The following is a 26,994-nucleotide window of genomic DNA, read 5'->3' as shown; positions in this document are numbered from 1 at the left end:
TATGTGATAGAGAATGGTGGTTGACAGGGCTCTGTGACAGACAGTTTGACACCAGTTTGACAATAGTAGAATTGGAGGTTGTGAGGACCAATTAGGAAAAGATTCAGGTTGGGGTTAGCGTTAGGATGAGACATCTAGTGATCTAGAGGTTTATAGTTTAAGCCAGGGTTGACGTTCAGACATTTCCCTATTTCAAATGCTGTTGCGCTGGGTTGTGCTTGTCTTTCAGCTATTTTCAATATCCTCACAAGTTTAGTCAAACAAATCTGTGTGCGTGCGTGCGTGCATGCGTGCGTGCGTGCGTGCGTGCGTGCGTGCGTGCGTGCGTGCGTGCGTGCGTGCGTGCGTGCGTGCGTGCGTGCGTTCCAATATCTCTTGCAGCGCAGGGGACTTCAGTGGTGTTGAGAGGGAGGAGAGGACAGAGAGAGAGAGAGAGAGAGAGTTTACTTAATTAAAACAACTCAGTGGCCATCTGTTTGCCCATGGTAAATGTTCTTCAAACAGTGTGGAGTGGAGAGAGAGACAGAGAACTGGCCTTGGCAAAAAGCACATTCTTCCACACTAGTGGACAGACAGACACCCACGCTAACGCGGCCGCAGCGATGTGCAGGCACGGCCCGCACGCACCGCGGCCGTCGTCTGGAGAGCGACGGCACGCAGAGGGAATTCCAAAGACGTTAATTCCTGTGAAATTAGCATACAATTGGCTCTGCAAAGAATGCCGAAACAAAACAGTGAGTGAGTTAGTCTCTCCTCTGTCTCCCACTCTTTCTATCTCTCTCTCTCTCTCTCTCTCCCTCTCTGAGCCGCATTTCATAACTCCCTGGGTAGAGGACGATAATACACCGTGATGTTACTGTTTGTGAGTTTTTTTCTTCCTGAAAATGCTGCAAAATGCTACCGTGACATCCCTGACTCATGTGCCTGGCCACACACACACGCACACACACTGCAGCGGTCCATTTTCGAAATACAGTACTGTCAGGCCGGCCGCCTCATATATAAAGCACTTGCTCGGCTAACAACTATCCATAATTGTAATGGACTCTTCATATCTAAAACAAGCATTATAGAACGGACTCACCTTCTCATAAACATCCATAGTGCTGCAACCCCATAGCCTTTATGAGTAATACCTCTGTATGTCCATTTTATATACTATTTGCAATAAATGTAGTCCATTATTGTCCATTAGTGACCCGTAACCACTGTCCTAATGTGTTTGTGTGTGTGTGTGTGTGCGTGTGTGCGTGTGTGCGTGTGTGGCGCACACGCACACAGTGTGTGCGTGTGCGTGTGCGTGCGTGCGTGCGTGCGTGCGTGCGTGCGTGCGTGCGTGCGTGCGTGCGTGCGTGCGTGCGTGCGCATGTACTATATTCCTTTTGTATTCTATCATCTTAAAAAAACACATTTTAACAGAGTGAATGTGTCACAATGTGATGCGTCGTGAGCTTGTGGATCTGCTATTGTCACTACTTTTGTGTGATACAATGATGGAGTAGGGCGTTAATATATGGGGGGGAAACATGAAAAGTTGAAATATGGAGATGTGAGGCTTCTGCCTGACAAAAGTGTGTGTGTGTGTGTGTGTGTGTGTGTGTGTGTGTGTGTGTGTGTGTGTGTGTGTGTGTGTGTGTGTGTGTGTGTGTGTGTGTGTGTGTGTGTGTGTGTGTGTGTGTGTGTGTGTGTGTTTGTGTGTGCGCGTGCGTGCGTGCGTGCGTGCGTCTATTTCAGGGACGGACATGACTCCCAACTACGTGGACAGCAGCTACACTAACTGGACGGTGAGTCCGTGGTGCACCTGCAAAGGCAGCGGCAACCGGGAAGAGGAGTGCCTGAACTTCCTGCAGGACTTCACCGAAAATACCTGCCTGAGTGAGACAATCTATCTATCCACACCGCACCACAATTTACAAAACACCTGCCTGAGTGAGACAATCTATCCATCACAACGCACCACAATTTACAAAACACCTGCCTGAGTGAGACAATCTATCTATCTATCTATCCACACCGCACCATCTGCCTGAGTGAGACAATCTATCTATCTATCCACATCACACCACAACTTACAAAACACCTGCCTGAGTGAGACAATCTATCTATCTATCCACACCGCACCACAATTTACAAAACACCTGCCTGAGTGAGACAATCTATCTATTCTATAGTATCTATATCCGCACCGCGCCACAATTTACAATTCACGATTTAGGCATTTCAGAGCGATTTACAGTAAGCAAGAATAACACAAGGTAATGCATCAAGTACAATTTTCCATGATGGGAAAATTTGAACGAAGCAGTCAACCGCAGTACTCGAGGCAAAGTATAGATCAGGGGTTTCAAACGCATTTCGAGTGAGGGCGAAAGGCAATCTGGGAACCCATCGACAAAAACAAGGGAGGAAAACTAAATCCTTTGAATTCACTTCCCAATTCCCCGTGTAGAGACCGGATGTCGTTTACTCTCCTTCATCGCTCTTGTTCCGGCGGTGCTCCTTTGTTTTCATTCTACTAACATTTCTACTGCGGAACAGGCGCACGCTTCCATGTAGCGTGCGCCTGCATGCCGACGCTCACAAATCTGGACGCTCACACCTGAAATTTCTCACGCACAAAAGAGTGCACGCACACACACACACACACACAGAACACACAGACGCCGCCTGAGGGCGAGAAGCGACACGCATCCCCACCTGGGTGACTGCTGGGCGAGCGCTGGTGCTTTGGCATGGGGGGGGTCAGATCAACATATGGAATGAATTCTGTACTGGCCATGCATATATGGAGTGTGTCTTGAGTGTACAGGGTTTGATGTGGTCAGATCAACATATGGAATGTCAGAACAGGTCAGCTCCATGCATATATGGAGATCTAAGGGTGGCAGCGGGGGCAGTGTCTTGAGTGTACAGGGTTTGATGTGGTCAGATCAACATATGGAATGTCAGAACAGGTCAGCTCCATGCATATATGGAGATCTAAGGGTGGCAGCGGGGGCAGTGTCTTGAGTGTACAGGGTTTGATGTGGTCAGATCAACATATGGAATGTCAGAACAGGTCAGCTCCATATATGGAGATCTAAGGGTGGCAGCGGGGGCGGTGTCTTGAGTGTACAGGGTTTGATGTGGTCAGATCAACATATGGAATGTCAGAACAGGTCAGCTCCATATATGGAGATCTAAGGGTGGCAGCGGGGGCAGTGTCTTGAGTGTACAGGGTTTGATGTGGTCAGATCAACATATGGAATATCAGAACAGGTCAGCTCCATGCATATATGGAGATCTAAGGGTGGCAGCGGGGGCAGTGTCTTGAGTGTACAGGGTTTGATGTGGTCAGATCAACATATGGAATATCAGAACAGGTCAGCTCCATATATGGAGATCTAAGGGTGGCAGCGGGGGCAGTGTCTTGAGTGTACAGGGTTTGATGAGCAGAAATAAATGTAGGCGGCCAGAACACACGACCGGCACCGCTAGTTTGAAATGTGTGTGCTATAATTGTTTTGTTTCTTTTGGTGTAATAATCGTTTGGTATGTTCAGCTTTTATTCTTACTCGTAGCGGGACTAGCAAGACTAAACTAATTGATTCGCATTATGTGGGGAACAAACGCCAACTGGAACACACCTCCGGAACACGAGTGATTTTGTTCCCCATTTTTTCTAAACCGAATGACACGGCTCAGTTTTAGAATGAATAAGCTTCCCTCCGTGGTGAAAAGCCTGGTGACGCCAAGGTTACTTTAAACTCACTATGGCGACAACTGATGATGTGTTTATAAAACGCTGAGCGCCCTACAACAAAACAAGGCCACAGGCCATGACAATATGCCCTCCACATTTCTCAGAGACGCAGCCAAATCTATTGCCCCTTATTATTGCCCACATAACAAGCCTCTCCATCAGCCAGGGGCTGAGAGCCAGATTCCAAACTAGTGAGAGTCACCCCTCTGTACAAAAAAGGAAGCACGTTAGACCCTGCCAACTACCACCCTATTTATATTCTATGCTCTATCTCGAGAGTTAGAGAGAGAGAGAGACCCAGAGCCATAGAGTAAGACAGAGTTACGACAACTCCGTTCATTTCATGGGGCCTGTCACTCTTCTACATAGACTTCTATTGTCGAATAGTGACAAAGGCCTGAACCGGAAGTTTACGGAATGCATTGGAGTTTTACAGTGGCAGTGAACCACGTGACCGGGCTGTTTTCTGCCCCCCTCAATGTTGTAACCAGGGCTTAATTTCAGCTGGAGCTTGGCGGAGCTTGGCGGAGCTCAGCTCCGGTACCTGTCACTTGAGCTCCCCTACCTGTAGAGGCAGCTCCGGTACCTGTAGGGGGCGTACCGCCACCCCAAATGCATATTACAATATACAATTCGTCTCTTTTATTATTTTACTTTCATTTTCAAGTCAACTAGGCTCCTTCCTGGTCATAGCTACTTCTATTTCCAGCTCGATTACAAAATAAAACATGGGATGAATGATCACATTGCAAGTACAAACAAAAAAATAGTCTTATTTTGAAATGTGCGCCCGCTTTGAGAGGAAATAGGTGGCTACTACTATACTTGACACATCTAGCCTGTGTTATGACCCGTGCATAACTAAAGGAATATTCATAGTCTGGATTTTCAGTGGTGAGGTGACGTCATGTTGTAGTTCGGTGGTCACCTCACCACCGAAAATATTAGACTATGAATAACGCTTAACAGCTCTCAGTCTCTCGACTTTTGCATCCGTTATTGTCGTTTGTTGCATATGAAATATGGAATATATACTTTTAGGAAGCAATAGTTTAACTGCTACTTGGAGTTTAGCCTTGGGAACAGCATGCATGTTTTAAAAAAGAAGGAGGAGGAAGTGGAGGAAGACGACAACAACAACAACAAAACGTGCAGGTATTTAGGATTGCGTACTGTTCTGATGGGTCACCATAACTTGTTATATTGTATTTTATACAGCATGTTATACTGTAGCGTTGGGCCGCTGTGCCAACTGAACTACAAAAATGCCTACTGTAGTGTGTTCTTACAGGGCCAGCGGGTCCCTGTGGAAACTGTTGCTGCAAATGTTGTTATAGGCTATGTATATATGTATTATCAATTAAACTGTGTGTAAGTGCTGCGTGCTAAATCACTATAGTATTTAGTAACAATGATCGCGTGCTGGTGCACTCTGCAACTCCTCCGTTTTGTGTGGAAAAAAAACTAATAGTTTTGCTTACTATGTGGGTCAAATAAATATAATGTGTTTATTACCTACTGCCTGGCCGTCACTCTGGGGCGGAATAACCGCCAAATAACCACTAAAAATACCCCCGAACCCGACAAAGAAAACGATTTTCGCACCTCTTCAGTTAGAAATTAAGCACTGGTTGTAACTCTGTCTTACTCTATGGCTCTGGAGAGACCTTGATGAAAAAAATAAATTCCAATCTGGCTTCAGAACATCTCACTCCACAGACATGTGCCTACGCTATCTCAGGGGTTCTCAACGTTTTTGGCCGGGGACCCCCGGAAATGCTTTGGCAATGTCTCGGGACCCCCGCCCCGCCCCCTCCCGACCTTTTGGTGTTTTAAGCATTGTTATAATTTAGCTATTGAAAAATAGCAGGTGGCGCGCTACGAGCTTGTAGGTCTGCTATTTTTGAAAAATCGTGAAAATATTTATTTATTTTTTATTTTTTTGAAAATAATTTGGGGACCCCCTAAAATAATTTGGCGACCCCCTGAGGGGTCGCGACCCACGGTTTGAGAACCCCTACGCTATCTGACCGATTATAAATCAAACGTAAGGTGGACTCAGGCAAATCCGGCAGCATAGTCACGCTGGACCTCCAAAAGGACCTCACAATTCCTATAATGAAGACAATCGATGATGATGATGATGTTATCTGGCTATAATTTATCAATATTAGAACACACTTCCAAAAATAAATAAACTTAACTTTAAAAGTGTTAATGTAAAAATAGTGACCCATTCACACACACATTCATACACCGATGACAGAGGAATCCATGCAAGGCACCAACCTGCACATTGGGAGCAATTAGGGGTTCAGTGTCTTGCTCAAGGACACTTCGACACTAACTCTGGGGAGCCTGGGTTCGTGAATGAGGGTCGACCTGGGGAAGCAGCTCCAGTTCCCCAGGGAGATCGTGGAAACATCACTGCGGCCAGACCTAGTCATGTGGTCAGAGGCTTGCAAGACAGTCCTTCTGGTCGAACTCACTGTCCCATGGGAGGGAGGTTTGGAGGCTGCTTATGAGCGGAAGCGAGCCAAGTACTCAGACCTGGCGGCAGAGTGCAGGGAGGCTGGCTGGAAAGCTGTTATCTGCCCTGTGGAAGTGGGGTGTAGGGGCTTCGTAGGTTCCTCAACTGCTCGCCTACTCCGCGACATGGGATGGACAGGAGCGGGGCATCGGAAAGCCATGAAAGAGCTGGCTGAGGAGGCGGAGAAAGGCAGCTTCTGGCTGTGGCTAAGGAGGAAGCATAAGAGTTGGGGGACAAACACCTAGGGCATCAGCAGGGGGTGGCAGGGAGAGATCCCTGCCATCGCTCCGCCACCATGAGACGTACTGGGGTTAAAGGAGCGAAACGTTGATGAATGGTGGTCCCCAGCTGATGACCCGTTTAGGCCCACAGAGGTGTTCAGTGAGGTGTCACAGCACACCTGTTCAAAAGGCACTGGAGGAGGTGCGTCAGGCAGAAATGCCCAGCAGGAATACCAACACCTGTATCTGATATGATCAATATTAGAACACACTTCCAAAAATAAATAAACTTAACTTTAAAAGTGTTAATGTAAAAATAGTGACATATGTGGTGTTACGGATCTAATTTGACCCATACAAAGGACTTTATTTTACTCCTAATAGCAAATGCAAATTGAGGACAAGAGAATTAACTACAGTACAATTTACAATTCAGGCATTTAGCAGATGCTCTTAATCCAGAGCAATTTACAATAAGAACAACCGGGGCGACGGTGACTCAGGGGTAGAGTGGCCGGATGGGAACGGCAAGGTTGCCAGTTCGAACCCAGGCTCCCCAGAGTTAGTGTCGAAGTGTCCTTGAGCAAGACACTGAACCCCTAATTGCTCCCAATGTGCAGGTTGGTGCCTTGCATGGATTCCTCTGTCATCGGTGTATGAATGTGTGTGTGAATGGGTGAATGTAATGCACAATCTATGTAAAGCGCCTTGGATAAAGGGCAAAGCGCTATATAAATGCACTATTTACTATTTAACAAAAACATGGTAGGCAAATCAAATACATGTACATGTACATCATGAATTGTATGTAAGCTAAGAGCCTCACAGTGGAATATCTATATAATTAAACTATATGCGTATATACAGTCTATACACTATAGAGTGCTACAGCATGTCTACATAAAATGCTATCTAAGTTAGATAAGTCGAGCCTATACATACGCCTCTAAGGTCGTCGAGGCTGTGCTACCTACGTCAAGTGCTACGGGCTAAGATGGAGTCTGAAGAGGTGGGTTTTCAGACTACGGCGGAAGATTGGGAGTGAATCTGCAGTTCTGATTGCGTTGGGAAGTGCATTCCATAGTTCTGGAGCCAGAAGGGAGAAGAGTTTGGGACGTGTGGAGCATTGTCCCAGTGTTTTTAGCGATTTTTTGCGACTAAAATTGTGATAATTAATTTAGTTTAGTTATGTTAAAATAGCTGATACTGAGGATATCATGAAGCTTGTTCCAATAAAGAAATGTAAAGGGTACGTTTTACCTATTTAAACATGAAACACAATGGAAGTGTTTGATATAATCTCGCACTGGCATATGTTTTCAGTATATAACCATTCCACTCCAAGTATACAACTTCCCTAAGAATGATTGAATACTATTTCTAAAAGTAGCATATTTGCGGCACGTTTCAAGCTTGTGTATAATTATGCTACTTTTGCTACTTCTGAATTTGCATCCTGAAAATTAACCGTTTTGGACACATGAGGCGCTGACAGAGACGAAATAAATATAAAGCACAGATTAAAAAAATGTGTTGTCTAGCGGCCGGTCATGTAATATTGATGTGTTTCACAAGCGTGTGATGTGATAGCGTGGTGCTGCAGCTGTCAGCCCGAGCTCTGGGAACCCACCGCGGCCCGGCCTGGCGCTGAGCAGGGAGAGGTCGAGCTGCCATCTTCTGCATCTTTCATGGTTTTATGTCAGATTGTGTAGCCCTGCGATGATGATATGTCTGGGCCGGGAGGCATGTTGTTGTGTGGAGTGCACTGACTGTACACACACCATGGGGTGGTGGTGGTGAGCGGAGGTGAGTGGAGGTGTGTGGGGTGAATGAGGTGAACAAGCAGTGATGGAAGCAGTACAATATATGAATTCTGTTGATGTAAACCATGGCAAAATGTTTTTTTTTTTAAAGGGCACTGGGGGTTTAAGAAGGTAGGTGGGGTCAAACACCCTTCGAGGCGGAAGCCACAGCCACAGAGTGACAACATTCTATGGACTCATATTTTCACATCATCGACAACAGAAAAAAATATTTTTTTGCACGATTGAAGAAGAGATTTATCGTTGGTCCCGCACAGCGGGTAAATCTGCTAAATCGGTATGGAACCCTCGTCATGGATTTATTTATTTATTTTGCATCTTCCAGTGATACATGGGTGGATACAGTGTCTTTGAACATTCTACGGGTTTTCTGTGGTCTGGGGTTTTCTGAATAATTAGGCTCAGTTCAGTCTGGACAACTCATGAATGGATGGAATATATTATATTAATTTAATATAAAATATATTTATTAAGGTTTGGCGATGAATTGGATCTGCTTTTTAGGTACTCAGATCAAGCGCATCAGTCCCAACCATAGTGACTCTGAATCCCCGTACGTAAACAGCAGATCCAAAACGACAGGTGATGGAGGGCGAGCAACAAAAGTTTAACATAAAGAATTCCAAGAACGCGGGACCTTGTTCTTCTCTCCACAACCCGCCTTTGCCAAAACGAGGGAACTCGTCTTTCTTAAATTTCATTTAATGCAGTAGTTAAAAATATTATATATCTTTTTCATATATATATATATATATATATATATATATTATTATTTTTCGTATATGGAGCATGTCTTGAGTGTGATGAGGTCAGATCAACATATGGAATGTCAGAACAGGTCAGCTCCATATATGGAGATCTAAGGGTTTGAGGTCAGATGTATAGTTTCTGGCCGGTTCCATATATATGCAGATCTAGGTGATGATCCAGTCACAGTGAGGTCAGTGTCGTGATCTTCATATATGGAGACGGCCATATACAGTATGGTGGCGTGATGTGTCACAAGGCGGGATGTCACGAGGCGTGACCATATATGGAGGTGTGATGTCACGAGGCATGACCATATATGGAGGCGTGACCGACCAACCAACCGACCAACTGACTGGAGATGCAAACTGCGACCTACAATGGTCTTTTTTTGTAGAGTGGTACCACATAACACTTTTGGAGCTCGCTCCAAAAGAAAAAAGAGATGTTTGAGTAGAAGTAGCAATACCAAAATACAGACATAATCTGTTACAAGTAGTCTACAAATCCGGCATTTCGTTATTTAGTAAAAGTAGAACAGAGAGAGAGAGAGAGAGAGAGAGAGAGAGAGAGAGAGAGAGAGAGAGAGAGAGAGAGAGAGAGAGAAAGAAAGGTGTAAAGATGGCAGAGGAGTAATGGAGAACAAATAAAGAAAGTACATATAGTAAGAACCTCAGTGAGTTCCAGTAAATTGGATGGATAGAAAGGGCTGATTGGATGGATGGATGGATGGATGGATGGATAGCAGAGTGGAAGGTGGGTGGGGTGGGACGGACGGACGGACGGACGGACGGACGGACGGACGGACGGACGGACGGACGGACGGACGGACACGGCGGAGTGAAACGTCTGAAAGCCCCGGAGGGAAATCAGCTGTCCGTTGTCGGTTTGATACAACTTCAAACCCTCGTTCCCTCTCGCTGATTACGTTGGAATTAAATGTTCTTTAAGAGAAAAAAAAAGTAATTTCTTATCACTTGCCCCATCCTTCCTTTGGGCGAGATCTTCTATACCCCTGAATTTTTCTTTATTAATACAAAAGAAATAATTTGCATGCCATTTCCCTCGTTCAATCTCAGTGGGTTAAAGGGACATATATCCCTTACGGGGGCAGAGGGAAGAAGGAGGAGGAGGAGGGGGTGTCATGAAAGGGGAATAGATCTTGTACGAGTGGAAATTATACAAGACTGCTACAATCACATCATCCGCGCTGTTTTGACGCACGCGCTCACATGATATTATTGTCTCTGTCGGGTGTGAACCTCATATGCCCAAAACTGTTACTTTCCAGGATTCAAATTCAAATGAGCTACTTGAGCTAGTTTTGTGGATCTGCACCTTGATGCTTTTGTGTGACGCTGTAGTATGATCAAGTACAGCGTTTAATTTACGGAAAATTAACACAAAAAGTTAGATTACGGACATAAGAGGTTTCTGCCTGACAGCGACAATATGCAACGCCACGCGGAAAAATGCCAGAGCACGACGCCATCAGAGCGAGCTCACCTCAGGCATCCTGTTGATGCCTTGACGCCTCCCGCGCCCACCCGCCCGCCACCGCCATGTAACCGCACCGCACGCGGCGGTGTCATCGCACCCGCTACACAAGGCGGCGTCGCCTTGAACATGTTCCATTGTGTGGGTAATGCTTTTGGACCGTTTCAATAGATTGCTCGGCTCGACCGTTTTTCGCTGAGCTTGCAGGATGAGGGATGAGGCAGGGAGCTGAGGAGGCGTCTCTGAAAAATAACACAAAAATGCAGCATCTCCCCCTCCTCTCCTCTCCTCTCCTCTCCTCTCCTCTCCTCTCCTCTCCTCTCCTCTCCTCTCCTCTCCTCTCCTCTCCTCTGCAGTGGAGGGGAACGGGAGATAAACTATACCAGAGATGGAGCGGGCTTTTTTACTCTCCGACGCACAAGGGAGGTGAACGCACACGGCGGGGGGAAAAAAATCTTTACAAATAAGTATGAATATACGGTATGCTAGAATAATCCGTTAAATCCGGGAAAGCATCTTTGGCTTTTCAAATATAGCAGATCTACAATGTAGATCTATCTACATATTGCATCACTTCGTGCCGCGACATGAGCTTGTCGATCTGCCATTTTTCAATTCAACATTTTTTAAATGTGTGCAAATCTTTTAATACATATATTGAACCTTTTTAACTTGAATCTTTGCTTCTCTGGGGGGGGAAATAGGTAGTCGGTCCATGCCGGCCAATCCCTTTGGGGGTCCTTGGCATGAAAAAGTTTGCGCACCACTGATTTAATTTAGAATGAATTATTTTTGTAGAATTGGCCTCAGGTCTTAATGGGATAAACCAGAGACAAATCATATTATTCAAAACCCCCCACAAACTGCTGCTACTACTAATACTACAACTGCTACTGCTTGCCTCCACGCCTCTGTCATCCTCTTCGCACAGTGATTCCTGCACATACAGCAGGAATGAAAAGGACCCTATAACAGGTTATCATTTCTCGTGGGCAGGAGGGAAGAAGAGTTGAAGCGTTATTCCAATACAAGCCACGTATATCAGGGAGAATCACATACAGTACATAGTGTACTTACACACCGCCCATGCTCTGTGTTCTGATCTGGCCCTACGGGTAAAAAAAATACACAGAAAAAAGCCAATTGGACACTCATAGATGGGGAAGTTTTTAAGTCTTATATAGTAGCATTCATGTGGAAGATAATATGCCCGCAGAGCTAGAGGCAAAGGGAGGAGAAGGGGAGAGAAAAAAAAACATGTGAGCTTATACATAAGCGAATAGTAGCCAAATCACATTCCTCTCACTCACTCTCTCTCTCTCTCTCTCACACACACACACACACACACACACACACACACACACACACACACACACACACACACACACACACGCGCACGCATACACAAATAGATAAGCGTGCAGGTTTGACACGCTACATAAGCACACATTATTTAACAAGCACACATTTGTACATGCAGAGATGCCTTTTACTCCCGTTCTGTCCTAGGGCTGCATGTGCCAGATGACTTCAAATCAATTATCAGATATTGCCCACAACACGTTAACGTGCTGTGAGCCATTTTAGTTATATGTCGCCATTGTACAACGACGAATAATACATGGTTAGTGAATAATCAGACTAACTATGTTACTCTATAGCCTACTGTATACGTTTTTTTCTATCCAAAAATGTCACCTGCTTCTAGATTATTCGACATTCAAAAGTATCACTTTCGATATAATTTAATTTCCCAGCCCTACTACTCTGTGTCTCTCTCTCTCTCTCTCTCTCTCTCTCTCTCTCTCTCCGCCTCTGTGTCGCACCATCTGTCCCCGCAGGTAGGGGGCGATGTGGAGGCATGTTCTGTCCACGGAGTTTAGAAAAAACAACTTAAACCAGAGTCATTAAAAAAGAAGAAAAAGTAGGGGGGAAAAAAAGTGGAATCGCTGTCGGCAATGAGCTTAATCAACTCGGCGGAACATTTTGGTGCAGTGAAAACATCCTCTGTGGATCCCCCTCGCAGTCGACCAGTTTGATTTATGACTTTTTATTCCCCCATAGTAGAAGCCGGGGCGTCCGCGAGGGGGGATAGCCGCCAAAGCCAGAGACAAACCCTGACAAACGGATTGCAAAAACATCATGTCTCCTCTCTCCGCCGCTGCGCCTCACCAGCTCTTTGTTTAAAGGTTTGAGCTTTTATCCACGCCGTTTCTTTTTGCAAAAGACGTTTATTTTTATATAGGCCTATACAGTACATACCTGGAGCACTAGCAAATATGAAGGGTCCTTTTCATGTACGCGTTAAGTGTGCCCGGTGTGTCTACACATGTGTGCGTGTGTACATGCGTATGTACATATTTCAACTTTTTTTAGGGAAAGTTAAAAGTGGAAAGCAGAAGTTGTGAAAATAGCTGATCTACTAGCTCACGACCTGTCGTAGATCTGCTATTTTCAAAATTTCTGACTCAACAATAATTGATAATGATGATAATGATCAGTCACAACAATCCCTTGGTGTAACATAAGCTCAAATAGCCTAATGCACTGGTTCCCAAACTTTTTCATGTCAAGGACCCACAAATTGACACTAATTAGGCCCGCGGACCCCTATTAGAAAATATATGCCAAGGACCCCCTTAAGAGAAGATTTTTACGGCTGTAGCAGTGATTCTCAACCCATTTACTTTCAAGGACCCCCAGTCTGACATGCATTAGGCTACGGACCCCCATTTAGTGGCATCTCTGAGATCCCAATTTATATCCTAAAATCAATGTAAATGTATCTCTGAGAGTGTACAAATGTTTTGTTACAGACCCATAAGGGCCCATTTGGACCCCACTTTGGGAACCAAAGTACTTGACTACAATCCGGAGTATTTCCAATTTTTCCACTAGATCTCAGAGGCAAATATTGTACTTTTACTATTTGAAAACTGTAGTTATGTGGATTATCATTACAAAACGACTTCAGTCCTAGCCTATACTTTGGCAATTTGAAAACAACAGATCTACAAGCTTGCAGATCAAAGGAATTTTATACATTTTCATACATTTTAAAAATGTGAATTCGCACCTTCTGCATTAATGGGTAGTTTTACTTTTGTTACTTAAGTAACTAAGTATAGATTGTGATGCCAATACTTTATTACTTTGTACTTTTACTCAAGTAGGCTAAATATTGAACACCCGGACATGTACTTGCATTTCTACAATAGGGTATTGCTACTTTTTACTTAAGTAAAAAGAAACGTGAGTAGTTCTTCTATCAGTGCATACATCTATTCAAAGTCCTCTGTGCTCGCTGACCCTTACAGTGGACGTGGTCGCAAAGCAATTAAATGCTGTTGGCTTTTCCCTTCGCGCCGGACAAAGAGAAACAAGCAGCACAGTGCTTTAACACTCAGCGTGCTAGCGATTCCCTCAGCCTGATTACCGCTGACGCTAACGCTGATAGCATTGGACGACCAAACCTTTTCCAAGGCCGACAGGAAGTGTTCTCTTATACCGCATACCCCAAAAGAAAGCTTAATTTGTCCACTCCAATTTTTTTTTTTAATTGATTTTCCATTCTGGAGATATTTACCTTTATGTAACACCTGCTTTTGTAGTAACGTACTCTTCTTGAACAGAAAGCCGAGCTATAGGGGCCGTTTTATGTCAGACATTGACAGGCAGTTATAAAAATGAACAGAGAAAATATCCTATACATACTATACATCGAATTAAAGCCCTGAATGTCTACTTTTACGAGGAAAAAAGTACACATTGATCCCATCTACCCTTCGTCTGTAATTGGCTTTTGTATGAGCTAAAGAATGAGCATAGGGACTGAGGGAACATATCGGGGCTACGTTACTACTGTTTTGTTTATTTTTTATGAAGATGATGATGATGACGGATAGGGTAGGCGCCAGGCGGGCAGATGGAACGATGCAAAGACGTGTTGTCATTATGTATCCATCTATGTACGTGTCTGTCACTGTGTATCGTTCCAACTTGGCTCGCCGAGGGACGGTGGTGTTGCTGACTTGCTGTGCCCCTCCAGTAACACAACAGTGTGTATTTTTTCATTGTTCCATCTGACCGCGGCGATGATCGTCATCATAAAAAAATAACCGTCCCTCGGCGAACTCGGCGATACAATCCGTGATAGTTTTCTTGTTTGTTCGAGTATGGAGAAGGAAAGGAGACCCGACTTTATAGATCCGTGTCCATCATGGAGACGGAACATGTCGCTACATGTTCCGACAGACACAAGACGCCTCCCCTCCCCTGAAACAAACAGGAGCCCTCCCTCCCCTGAGACAAGCAGGAGGGAGGGAGGGGGGAGGGAGAAACAGGAGCAGATTGGCAGAGGTGGATACGAGCCTATCAGATGTTATGAAATGTGATTCTGTTGACTGGAGTACGCTCGCATGGGGGAAGCCATTTGTGTGATAGAGACTAGTCTACACTGCGCATTTGCGCCCCTCCCGTCCTGTTTTCAGGAAGGGAGGGGAGAGGCTTTTTTTTTTTTTTAAGTATCACGTGACCGGAGGGTTGTGCGATGAATCAGGGCTGCTTGAGCTATTGTCCAGGTATGTACAAAGGCGATTGAAAGTAATCAATAAAAACATGCGCTAAACGGACATCTACGTGTCCCGCACTGGACCGTTGGGATTCGAACCACAGAGAAAACCGTTTCCCGCACGCTATGGGTTAAATGGAATAGCGGCTGAAAGGTACTCCGTCCCCCGGTTTTGACCATATCTAGCAGAAAAGTTGACTGGAGATGGATTTATCACGCCATGCTTTTGCAGAGACACAAACACACACGCACGCACATTGCATGCGCGCGCACACACACACACACACACACACACACACACACACACACACACACACACACACACACACACACACACACACACACACACACACACACACACACACAAGCACCTGTACAGTATTTCTAAACTTCTGAGGACATCAGCATTTTAGGACAGCATGAAGATGATTCCCACACTTGTAAGTTGTGCTATTTCAACTACACAACAACCAGACCACAACAACCGTCTAATCCTTATCCTAACACCCAACCTGAATCTCCTGTGAGGAGGACCAAGAAAATTGACCTCGCAATGTCTATTTCTCAAATTCTACCTATACTTGTGGGGACATGTAGTCCTCACAAGTGCAGGCGGCCACGCGGACACACGAACGCGCACCCACGCACATCCGTAGGCAGATGAATACACAAGCTCTCATGGATTCGGTACGGTACAAACCATAACGCATGAAGCACACAGCACACATGCCCTCACTTCTTTGCAGCGTGCAGCTGATTTATTTGCTTTTTAAAAGGATTCTATTGCTCAAAATGTCCAACCACTGAACAGGCGTACTTATTGGCAAACAGATATGGCGGACTAATCAACTTGAGTGCAGACGTTTACGCCAGCCACGTCCGTCAAGCTTCTTGCAAAACAGACCGAAAACGGTTTGTTGCGACATAACAATAAAAGTGGCTTTTGTTTTTTTTTGTGAGGAGTGCCGTGGAGTCAAGGACATCGCCTAATGTGGTTTGTCTCGGAATAAAATGTCCACTATGTCTCCAGCACACACAACTCTGATAGAGCGATAATTACTAGTTCCTGGATCAATAGCATAAACTTGTCAGCAATTATAAAGGCAGCCGGTACAGATGAGAATCTTTAAATTAAACACCGTCGGCCGTGAAGGAGACAGCGGGGAGAAAAAAAAGATACAACTTTAGTGACCTTCCAAGTTTACAGATCTCACAAACAGACACGGGCTGCGTTTGATTAGAGCTCAGAGCAGAGCTCCCAGAGAGAAATGACTGACCAAGCAAAAACCACTCCGCCGGCTGTACTTAACAGTGTAAAGTACATTTACTCAAGTACTGTACAATTCTGAGGTACTTTTACTTTACTGGAGCATTTCCCATTTTCAATACTTTCAGTAGTTCTACTGCACTACATCTTAGAGACAAATATTATACTTTTACACCAGTACAATTATTTGAAAACTTTATAGTTACTATAGTTACTTTGTAGATTTTGTTTATTATGACAAAACATATGACAAATACATTAACAACTTCAGCCCTATTTAAACTTTGGCTATTTGAAAATAGCAGATCTAGGCCTACATGATCACAACTCTTGTAGATCTGCTTATTTTCAAAAGATGTCTTTCTACATATTTAGTAAATTTTGATTACCATACTTTTACATGTAACAGAGTGTTTCTAGATCGATACGTTTACTTAAGTAAAAACAGAAAATTTAGTACGTTTTCCACCACTGCCTGCAGATATCCCCTCCCTCTCTCTCTCTCTCCATGCTCTTCGCTTGCCAAACATCGGGCAAGGGACCAAGAAGTTGACTTAGAGCTGTCAGTCTACAAGCGCTGCCAGGGCTCCCTGCTGAGAAGACAGCTAGTCAAAAAAGCTAATTACTTCATATCTCTTGTCCCCCTCCTCCTCCCCCTTGCAGGAAATTCCATCCAGGCCTTCGGCTACAGCGGGGGCGACAGCGCGCAGTACAAAGACGAGTCCGTGTCGGAGCCCGTGGCGACAGTGAAGGTGTCGCTCGACGGCGGCCCCACGACCACCTCGGAACCGCCCAACATCCACGGTGACAGCGAGGCGGGGGAGGGGGAGCTACAAGGCAAGGTACTGGATCCGTTTGGGAGTGGGCAGGGGGGGTTGGGCTTGTGTTCCAGTTGCTCCAATGTCGTTATTATTTAGTTACAAGCTCTTGTTAATGCAGCTCTCCCAACACTCATTTATGTGTGCTGTGTCCTGCTGACTCTCCTGCCAGTGAGCTACCACCGGGAGGTTGTGTAGCGCCTCCGTCCGACTCCTCCCGTTGCCCCACCCAGGAGTATGTGCACATTGTGCAGTAGACAATGCAGCGACAAATATCTATCTAATGCTGTATAATTGCTCAAAGTTTCTTTACTAAAGAACAGAAACAATATAATTTATTAGGAAACAAGAATGACGAGTCATGCCAGTTGCAGTCGTTTATGAACATCGTCAGTATAAACTAGGGATGCACGATATAATCGGTAGCATAATCGGAATCGGCCATAAAAATGCCATATCGGTATCGGAACGGTCTTAAAATAAACCAGGTTATTATAATCGGTTTTCACCAACAAAAGAGTTAGAAAGCCCTGTCACCTCAGGTTGGTTTCTTTGTCTAGGGACATCAAGGAGGTTGGCATCACCATACCAATAAGTCATGGCTATGGTTGTATCTCATGAGGCATATGACATTAAAAATAAAACATCAAGCGTGCAGAATGTTCCCATCCATTTCTTTATATTTTTGTTAAACACCTCGGATGTTCCGTGCCAAGATGCTGCCGCCGCCATTGTTTTGGTTATTAATGTTTGGGCGTAATGCACTCCTGCGACACGGCTCTTCACGAAAGGCTGATTTTTTTTTCTCACCGTGTCGCCTTAATCCCCTCTTTCACATCTCCATCACACTCCATCTCGACGCTTCGTGGCAGGAATTTGACAGAATCTTTTATGCGATAAGGCGGTTTTACGCTAAACTCCAAAGATGATGACATTTGGATGAAACATTATGTTATGCTATTGAGAGGGTGAAAAGGACAGTGAGTGGGGGAAAACTCATCACATTTCTCTCTCTCTCTCTCTCTCTCTCTCTCTCTCTCCATAGAATACGTATAAAGTGAAAGTCTAGCACAGGTATTAGAAATGTTATTTGAGTAAAAGTATCGGCGTCAAAATATACTTACTTACTTAAAATGATTTACTTACTGTAAGGTGCCAAAAGTAAAAGTTCTCGTTATGCACAATGTCCCATTTCACACGTTTTCAAAATGTATACAAATCTTTCGAAAGTAGCAGATCTAAAAGGTCACAACGTGCTGCTATGACATTTATTTTCTTATTTTTCTTTTTTAAAGAATTGCACATAGTTACTCTCCACCACTGCTTTCCATGCCACTGAAAGAGTGAAAAGATAAATAAGGGAAGAGCAGAGGAGGGAAGAGGAGAGGATCGAGGGCAGAGGAGAGGAGAGGAGAGGAGAGGAGAGGAGGGGAGGGGAGGGGAGAGGAGAGGAGAGGAGAGGAGAGGAGAGGAGAGGAGAGGAGAGGAGAGGAGAGGAGAGGAGAGGAGAGGAGAGGAGAGGAGAGGAGAGGAGAGGAGAGGAGCTAGGGCAGAGGGGGAAGAGGGGGAAGAGGGGGAAGAGGAGAGGGGAGACTGTTAATCTGGATTAGAAGTTGCTAAAAAAGTGGCCCAGGGCCTGTTCTGTTCAGACTGCTGTCTCCTCTCTGTGAAGGAGAAGAAGAAGAAGAAGATGAAGAAGACTGCAGCAATGTCTGCTGCCATAACGGCATGGCTTGTTCAGTGTCTGGAACGAACGGAGCAGAAATACATCAGTCTGTCTGTGTGTGTGTGTGTGTGTGTGTGTGTGTGTGTGTGTGTGTGTGTGTGTGTGTGTGTGTGTGTGTGTGTCTGTGTCTGTGTCTGTGTGTGTGTGTGTGTGTGTGTGTGTGTGTGTGTGTGTGTGTGTGTGTGAGTGCGTGTGTGCCTGCGTGCTAGCGTGCGTGCGTTTGTATTTTAATAGAATTGTACTTCATTTTCTGATCAAATAAAAATGTGAAAATGACGACGGGCCATATTGTATACTCAGTCCAGCCACCCAGGACTCTTTCTTTCTCTCTCTCTCTCTCCCTCCCTCCCCTTAATGGTACATTCTGGAACAGGTTGGAAATATATCACTCTTCCTGTGAGGCACAAAGACCCATTCTTTCTTTCTCTCTCTCTCTCTCTCTCTCTCTCTCTCTCTCTCTCTCTCTCTCTCTCTCTCTCTCTCTCTCTCTCTCTCTCTCTCTCTTTCTCTCTTTTTTTTTCTTTTGATCTACTCGCTATTGAGTTTGATTAGTTTTCACCGTGAAATATTGTTCTGCTTTAACGGATATATTGTAAATGCGCCACGTACCATTCTGCCTGCCTGACTGATGATAGTTTTCACCTCTTTTTCTTTTCTTTTTTAACCAGGAGACCCAGTTATACCGAGCCAAGGCACCGAGCCGTAGCTCAAATATGTACTATTTGTATTGAGAGCAGTGTTGCCAAATTGTGCGAGAAAACAAGCCCACAAGAAGCTAATGGGCAAAAGTTTTACCACTTCGTCTTTACATCAGCTATTTGAAAATAGCAGATCTATAAGCGCACAACGCATTGCAACACGTTGTGTGCTTGTAGATCTGATCATTTCAAATAAATTAACGCACTCGTGACTCATTGACAATGAATGAGATTTGTGTGTGTGTGTGTGTGTGTGTGTGTGTGTGTGTGTGTGTGTGTGTGTGTGTGTGTGTGTGTGTGTGTGTGTGTGTGTGTGTGTGACGTTTCCGGTCTGAAGAATTCACAGCATTGAGCACACATTTGAGGAAGAAGATAAGCAGACGTCTGGATGGAAAATAGCTTCAAACAAACTCCGTATTTATTTTCGTCAAGTACAAAGTCAAAAGGTCGTTACAAAACAGCACAAGGAAAAAAACCTGTGCCACGGTCTGGTTTAAAAACACACAGCTCTCTGTCCAATGTGACCGCCGGAACCAGAACCCCCAATGTGACTAGCCCTCTCGTTTAAATGAGCCTAGCCAGAGTTTAGACCCTCCCTCTCTCTCGAGGCGCACAGCCGGTTGGTTCTACCAATCAGAACACGGCCGGCAGCACATCCTGTCTGAGAGGCAGGTTCTATTTCACTCGCATCTCCTTTAATTTATTCATGACGAAAGACATACATTTTCCTAACTTTTGAAGACACAGGATTTAAGAAATAAAACCTTGATATACAAATAAGAAATGACTAGAGGGAACAGTTGTTACAGATGAGCCCGAATATAACTAACAAATTACATCTAAATGTCCTTCTAATGATGTAAATTATAGAAATGAAATACTTATTGACTTAACAATCTCATAACATTTTCTTATTATTTTGTAATGACAAATAGATGTTACGGGCCATTTTATTTAAGAAAGTTCGATATAGAATGTTTAAGTCAACAAGAATAGGTAATTTAACTTCATCATTTTATACTTCAGTCAGGGCTGTTTCTAAGTTTTACAGAGATCATTAAATATCTAGCACTTTCCAATTTGGTTAAGGGCTGTAAAAACAACATGATTCAGGAACTGGAGATAAACATTTACAATATAATACTAGCAGTTCTGTCTCTTCCGCCCTTCCTCTCCCTTCTCTGCAAGGACAATAAAGTGTCCTTTTGATTCCCTCCTCACTGTGCTTCAAAGGAAAGGAAAGACAAAGGAATTGGGCACAGACATGAATCTGTAATTGTGAGATGTTGCTGGTTTAGACCTGAATGTTTTGTTATGACCAAAAGGTCCCCTTATCTATCATCTAAGCAAGCCTGGGTTCCTTAGAGAACCTTTTTTTTTATATAGAAATTATACGACGTGTGTGTGTGTGTGTGTGTGTGTGTGTGTGTGTGTGTGTGTGTGTGTGTGTGTGTGTGCGTGTGTGCGTGTGCGCGCGTGTGTGTGTGTGTGTGTGTAAACACAAACATTGTGAAAACACAAACATTTGAAGACGAAAGTGAGGACGCAAATTGTGATTGGCCCGTAATGAGATGATGTATGATGATAAGAGCGCCCCTCACTTCACACGGGCGTGATTTTGTTTCGAAATATTTCACAACATTAGGAAGCAAGCGCAAATAAGAAACTAACTAACTATAACTAACTAACTAACATTTTAGGAACAAGCCCAAAAAAAACTCAACCCGCAACACTATACCAATATTTACAAGCTACTTCCCAGAAACAAAACAAGCCCAAAGTCGCTTATAATAAGCAGACATGGCAACCCTGATTGAAAGCTCCCTTTTTTGCCGCAGCTATGCCACTGTCACTGATGTGGCCGCGACGGCTGTTATCATTAATGTCATTTTTAATGACTCTCTCAGACACACACACGCGCACACACACACACACACACACACACACACACACACACACACACACACACACACACACACACACACACACACACACACACACACAGGCAATCCATGTAGCATGCAATGTTTGTGAATGCTAATTTTCCTTGGTAGAATGAATGCCTCCTCCTCCCCTCGCCCATTAAGACATTAGCATCCAGGGAGGAATAATTCCATGGAGCTTTTCAGCGACCATTAACTGGTCACCCTGGCCTATAGCACCCCTCCTCCTGGTTATATTCTCGTATTGTATTGTACTGTCTTCTCCCATAACGCAGGGGCTTATTGTGGTGAAGAGACAGCAAATTAAAACCTTCTAAAAATGTTGTGAAGGGAAGAATTAATGAACAGCCATCTCAGATAACAATAACGGCGTGCATGTTTTGGTGGGGGGGAGGTGGTGGGGGGGAGGTGGACGAGGGGGAAGCAGAGGCAGGGAGAGAGAGAGAGAGAGAGAGAGAGAGAGAGAGAGAGAGAGAGAGAGAGAGAGAGAGAGAGAGAGAGAGAGAGAGAGAGAGAGAGAACATGCGGGGGACTAAATGGATGCTAGAATTCCGTTGGTGTCGGGCAGAAACATTGCATCTCCATATTTCAACTTCTTATGGTTTTCCTTTAAATGAACGCCATACTTCATCATTCAACACTGTCTACAATATTAAGTTTGCTATTGTATAGTTCAAGATGTTTTTTTGGACATGTAAGGTTTCGCGCCAGACATGGACGGATTGCTTGTCGGACAGGTTTGGTCGGTGTGCGGCGGCACGTCAGTATCCATGCACCGGGCTTGTCTCGCTGACGCGCTGTGCTTAATTTATTGTAAAAATGGTAATTAGGAAACAATAAGACATGTGATTACTCAAGCAGGAACTTTATAATTAGAGGGAGAGCCAGTGGGGACATTGTGGGCGTCTCCCCCCATTTCCTTCATAGGCAACTATGCTTGGCAATTAAAACTTGTCAAACTTCCACGGCGTGTATAAATTATCACACGGATGATGATGAGTCTATATGTTTGTTGAGATGACTGACTGACCGACCGACCGACCGACTGACCGACCGACCGACCGACCGACCGACCGACCGACCGACCGACCGACCGACCAACCGACCGACATCAGTGGTGAAAAGTAACTCAAGTACATTTACTCCACTATACATCTCAGTGGCAAATATTGTAGGCCTATACTTTTGCTACACAAAACATTATTTGAAAACTTTAGTTACTATAGTTACGTTGTAGATTTTGATTATAAAAACATACATTACCCACTTCGTCCTATATACATTATGCCAATTTGAAAATAGCCGACATACAATCTCACAATGTGAGCTTGTAGATCTGCTATTTTCAAAATATTTGTTTTAAATGAGACTTTCTGCATAATGAGTACTTTTTGTACTTTTAGTCAAGCACATTTTGAATTTGGGCCTGTTACTTGTAACGGAGTATACTATTGATACTTTTACTTCATTTGAGTACTTTTTTTTCCACCACTGGCCAAAATGTACAGCTGACCATGGACCACGAGCAGGCACACACACACACACACACACACACACACACACACACACACACACACACACACACACACACACACACACACACACACACACACACACACACACACACACACACACACACACACACACAGTTCGGGAGATAACGTGGAGAGACAGATGGTAGGACGAAGTCTGATGGACGGACGGACGGACGGACGGACGGACGGACGGATAGCGGTTGAACGGGACGGATGGACGGATGGAGAGATGCTAGACAGATGTCACCGGATAAATAGTGTGAGGCGTGATCGGACTGCTGAAAGTCAAAGTGGCCGTCTGTGACCGGGTCATCTCGGCAGTCCCTATTTTGTTCATTTAAATCTCTCTAAAATGTCACAGGCAAAAAGGTTGTGGGGGGGGGGGGGGGGGGGGGGGGGGCTTTCACTGCAACTGGCTCTAAATGGCAGGCGGAGAAACCTTTGCTTTGCAAGGGAATGGGAAAAAAAGAAGGATTCAATTATTTAGTCATATGTTCTTGTTAATACTTTCCATTGGTTAAATATTTACACAAATCCGCAGATATACTTCACCACTTTTCAATCTGGCATGTTGTTATAAAGTGGAACATTTTGAAATGTTTTTCACAGTTCTTCAGCGATGAAGATGACAGCTAGATCTGCAAGCTCACAACTTTTGACCTTTGGCTATATTTCACTTCTTGTGTTTCATATGACAGCTATAATTTTATGGTAGGGCAGTGGTTCTCAAAGTGGGGTCCAGGGACCCCCACAGGTCCTTGAGGGGGTCCCCAGCAAAATATACACTCGCAATGCAAAAATAGCAGATATATAAGCTCACAGTGCATCACTTCGTTCCGTGCTGTGAGTTTGTATACTTAATCGTTTACCCGCCAGGAACATAGGAATATTAACACGTAGAATCTTGTAGCCTGCCACAAACGGAAAAGCCGTTTTAACAGCGATGTATTCATTAATGCATGTTTTAATACGATCGTATCGAAATCTACCGTCCGTTAGCTTTGTTATGCTTCTGACACAATGGGCGCGGCCATTTTGAAAATGCGCGCGCATCCACTAACATTGCCGGCTCTGTTTTCAGACGGCTTTATCTCACAGAAGCGACATTGCAGAGGACGCTTTGTCCCAGACAAGCGTTTTCAACGGCCTGTAGCAGGCGCTGTGATACTCGCGGTCCACTTTTTCCACCACCGACCGAGAGAACGAGCACCAGCTTCGTCAACAAACACGGAATGGTTTCATAGTAAAATGCGATACGGATATTTGGCTCTTCAAAGTAAGTGTCACGCGTGATTAAACCATGGCAATACGCAATCGAGGGATTAATTAATGGCGGCAGGCTAAGAGTTAAATGTCTGCGATTCTTGATTATAATTTTTTGTTTATCTTCTAAGTGTTTGGAAATCTTTGAATCATTTTTAACACAAAACTTCTCTTCTGGGGGTCACACAATTCAGATGTGGCACCCATGGCCACATTCATAATGATATGGGGGGTCCTGGACATGAAAATGTTTGAGATGCACTATAGGGCATGCATGGGCAACGGGCGGTCCAGGGGCCACATGTGGCCCTCACCTTCACTTTAAGTGGCCCGCAGGTTAATAACAGAATACTGCTGAATTATTGATTTCTGTGAATTACTAGTATTCAAATGTTATTGTCTTTTTTATGTCCAATGCATTTGTATTTAGTACATAAAGTCAACATAACTACCAGTAAGACGCCTGAGGGTGAGAAGCGACCTCGCCCCATAAAGGGTGAGGTTGTGTGCACGCATCCACCTGGGTGACCGCAGACTGCTGGGCGAGCGCTGGCGCTTTTTGCATGGGGGGTCAGATCAACATATGGAATGATGAGGGCCCAGGTAGTGCCTGGCCTTAATTTTCGGGCCTGTTGAGAACTCTCGCCCGTCTAGAGTTTAAATGGACAGGTATCAGTCAAAAGGGAGACATCGAAGAGGAAGGATGGATGGGGAAGGATCAACATATGGAATGTCAGAGTTGCTGACCAATATTGATGACATCAGGGATCTCCATATATGGGCATTCCCATATATGGGCTTAATATTGATGACATCAGGGATCTCCATCCCTGATCCCAATCCCTGGCCAACCAACTAAATGCATTTGAAATGAAATAAAATAAAAAGGTTACTTTTCAAGATTCCAATTCAAAAACAGCAAAAAAGTATTCAGTATTTCAATTCAAATATAGAAAAATCACACACCCGTGTGAACTGAGTGGTGTAAGGTCTTATATAGACTGATCAGCTGTGGTCTGACGTAATGAAATCACACCCGTGTGAACTGGGTGACCATAGCAACCGTGCTCATTTTTTGAACAGACAGACAGACAGACACGTAAACTAACAAAGCCAGTTGTAGGAGTGGTTTACACCACTCAAAAAATAGCTGATCTACAAGCTCGAGCTTGTAGATTGTCTATTTTTGCTACAACAGTAATATGCATATAGCCCTCTCCACCCCTGCAGCAGGGCATTCATTATAGAGATACAACGTTTCTGCCCGACAGCGATGGTATAAGCAATGCATGTGTGTGAGTTCTGTCGTGCGGGGTCCTGACAGTCAGCCAGAGAGGGAGGGTGGCCGTTACGAAGCCCGCGTTCTGTTTGAGATGGAGGTGCAGTGGCACCCGACACAACCACCGTGTCTCTGCCTCCCGAGTTTGACTAAGGGAATTATTACAAACCTTCACAAAGACTTGGCCATACACCCCCGGGGTGGTATATATATATATATATATATTATTTTCTTTGTGTGTGTGACTGCTGGTACTGTGTGGTGGCGGGGACCTGATTGGAATTCCTAATACGTCGTCCTTAACTGATTCTTAAGCAGAACACAGCTGAGGAGACCGGTTCATTTTCATAGCATTCGGAGGGTTCATGCATAATGTAGTCCTAAACGGACCATTGTGTGAGGAAATGAGCTATACTCTCGCCCCGCCGCAACGCACGCGCCCACACGCACACACTTGCACTGTAGCACACACTTGCACTGTCGCACGCACACGCACACGCACACACGCACGCACGCACGCACGCACGCACACACACACACACACACACACACACACACACACATACACACATACACACAAACACACCCCTCCCACCAGAAGCTAATGTTGCCTGAGTGGCCTGGCCTAACGCAGTGCCATGTGTTGATTTTCAGCTCAATTGAATCTAATTGATTGCGGACAAAAACTCCATAACCCGGGGTTACTCAATAACCAGGCCTGGGGAAATGTAAAGCTGTTGCTGCTGCTGCGATGCTGCTTTTTTTTTTTTGCTACATTTTGATCAATTGTACAACCGATGGTTACATAGGTAACCACGGTTATGTGAGCGATTGGATCACTCCAATATTGATATATCCCTCCGCGGCAGAGCGGAAGCACCGATAAACGAACATAATCCCATGTACGGGTGTGCCACGCCCATAGGTGTCGCAATTTGCGATTGCCATAAAGCCGCGATCGCTCACATAACTGTGGTTACCTACGTAACCATCGTTATGTAGCTCTATATTGGATCACTCCAATATTGATATACATGTAGAGGGTATGCGCATGCATAAAGTGAGTGGCAAAGTGTTTTTTAACGTTTTTTAACGTTGTTGAATGCAATCATTCTCTTCCATCCAAACAGACTTTTCTGTTTGGATGTATGGGCTGTCAAGGCCAGAAAGTAGTTTTTGCCTCAGTAGGCACTAGGCACAATTCCTGCACAATTTCCGTGTATGATTATGATGTTCACGCGCATACCCTCTTTATTGGAAATACCAGACAGAACTATAGGAAAGGGACAAAGCACAACACACCTGAGAGAAAAGGGTTGGGCTGGGGTCCTCACA

At 44.6% G+C, this 26,994-nt stretch overlaps 1 protein-coding gene across 1 annotated transcript in view; it reads left to right on the top strand.

Moving 5' to 3' along the window:
- LOC306934491 (GDNF family receptor alpha-2-like) overlaps window positions 1-26,994 on the top strand; it is a 195,805-nt gene that overhangs the window by 162,826 nt on the left and 5,985 nt on the right. Inside the window, exons 6-7 of the mRNA XM_079517071.1 lie at window positions 1,735-1,875; window positions 17,061-17,239. Of these exons, the coding sequence (XP_079373197.1) occupies window positions 1,735-1,875; window positions 17,061-17,239 (320 nt within the window). The remainder of the gene's footprint in view (window positions 1-1,734; window positions 1,876-17,060; window positions 17,240-26,994) is intronic.

This window comes from Electrona antarctica (assembly GCF_951216825.1).
Source record: "Electrona antarctica genome assembly, chromosome: 12".
NCBI classification, from domain to species: Eukaryota; Metazoa; Chordata; class Actinopteri; order Myctophiformes; family Myctophidae; genus Electrona; species Electrona antarctica.
The sequence above is the reverse complement of the archived record's forward strand: the minus strand, read 5'-3'. Positions and strand labels throughout refer to the sequence as shown.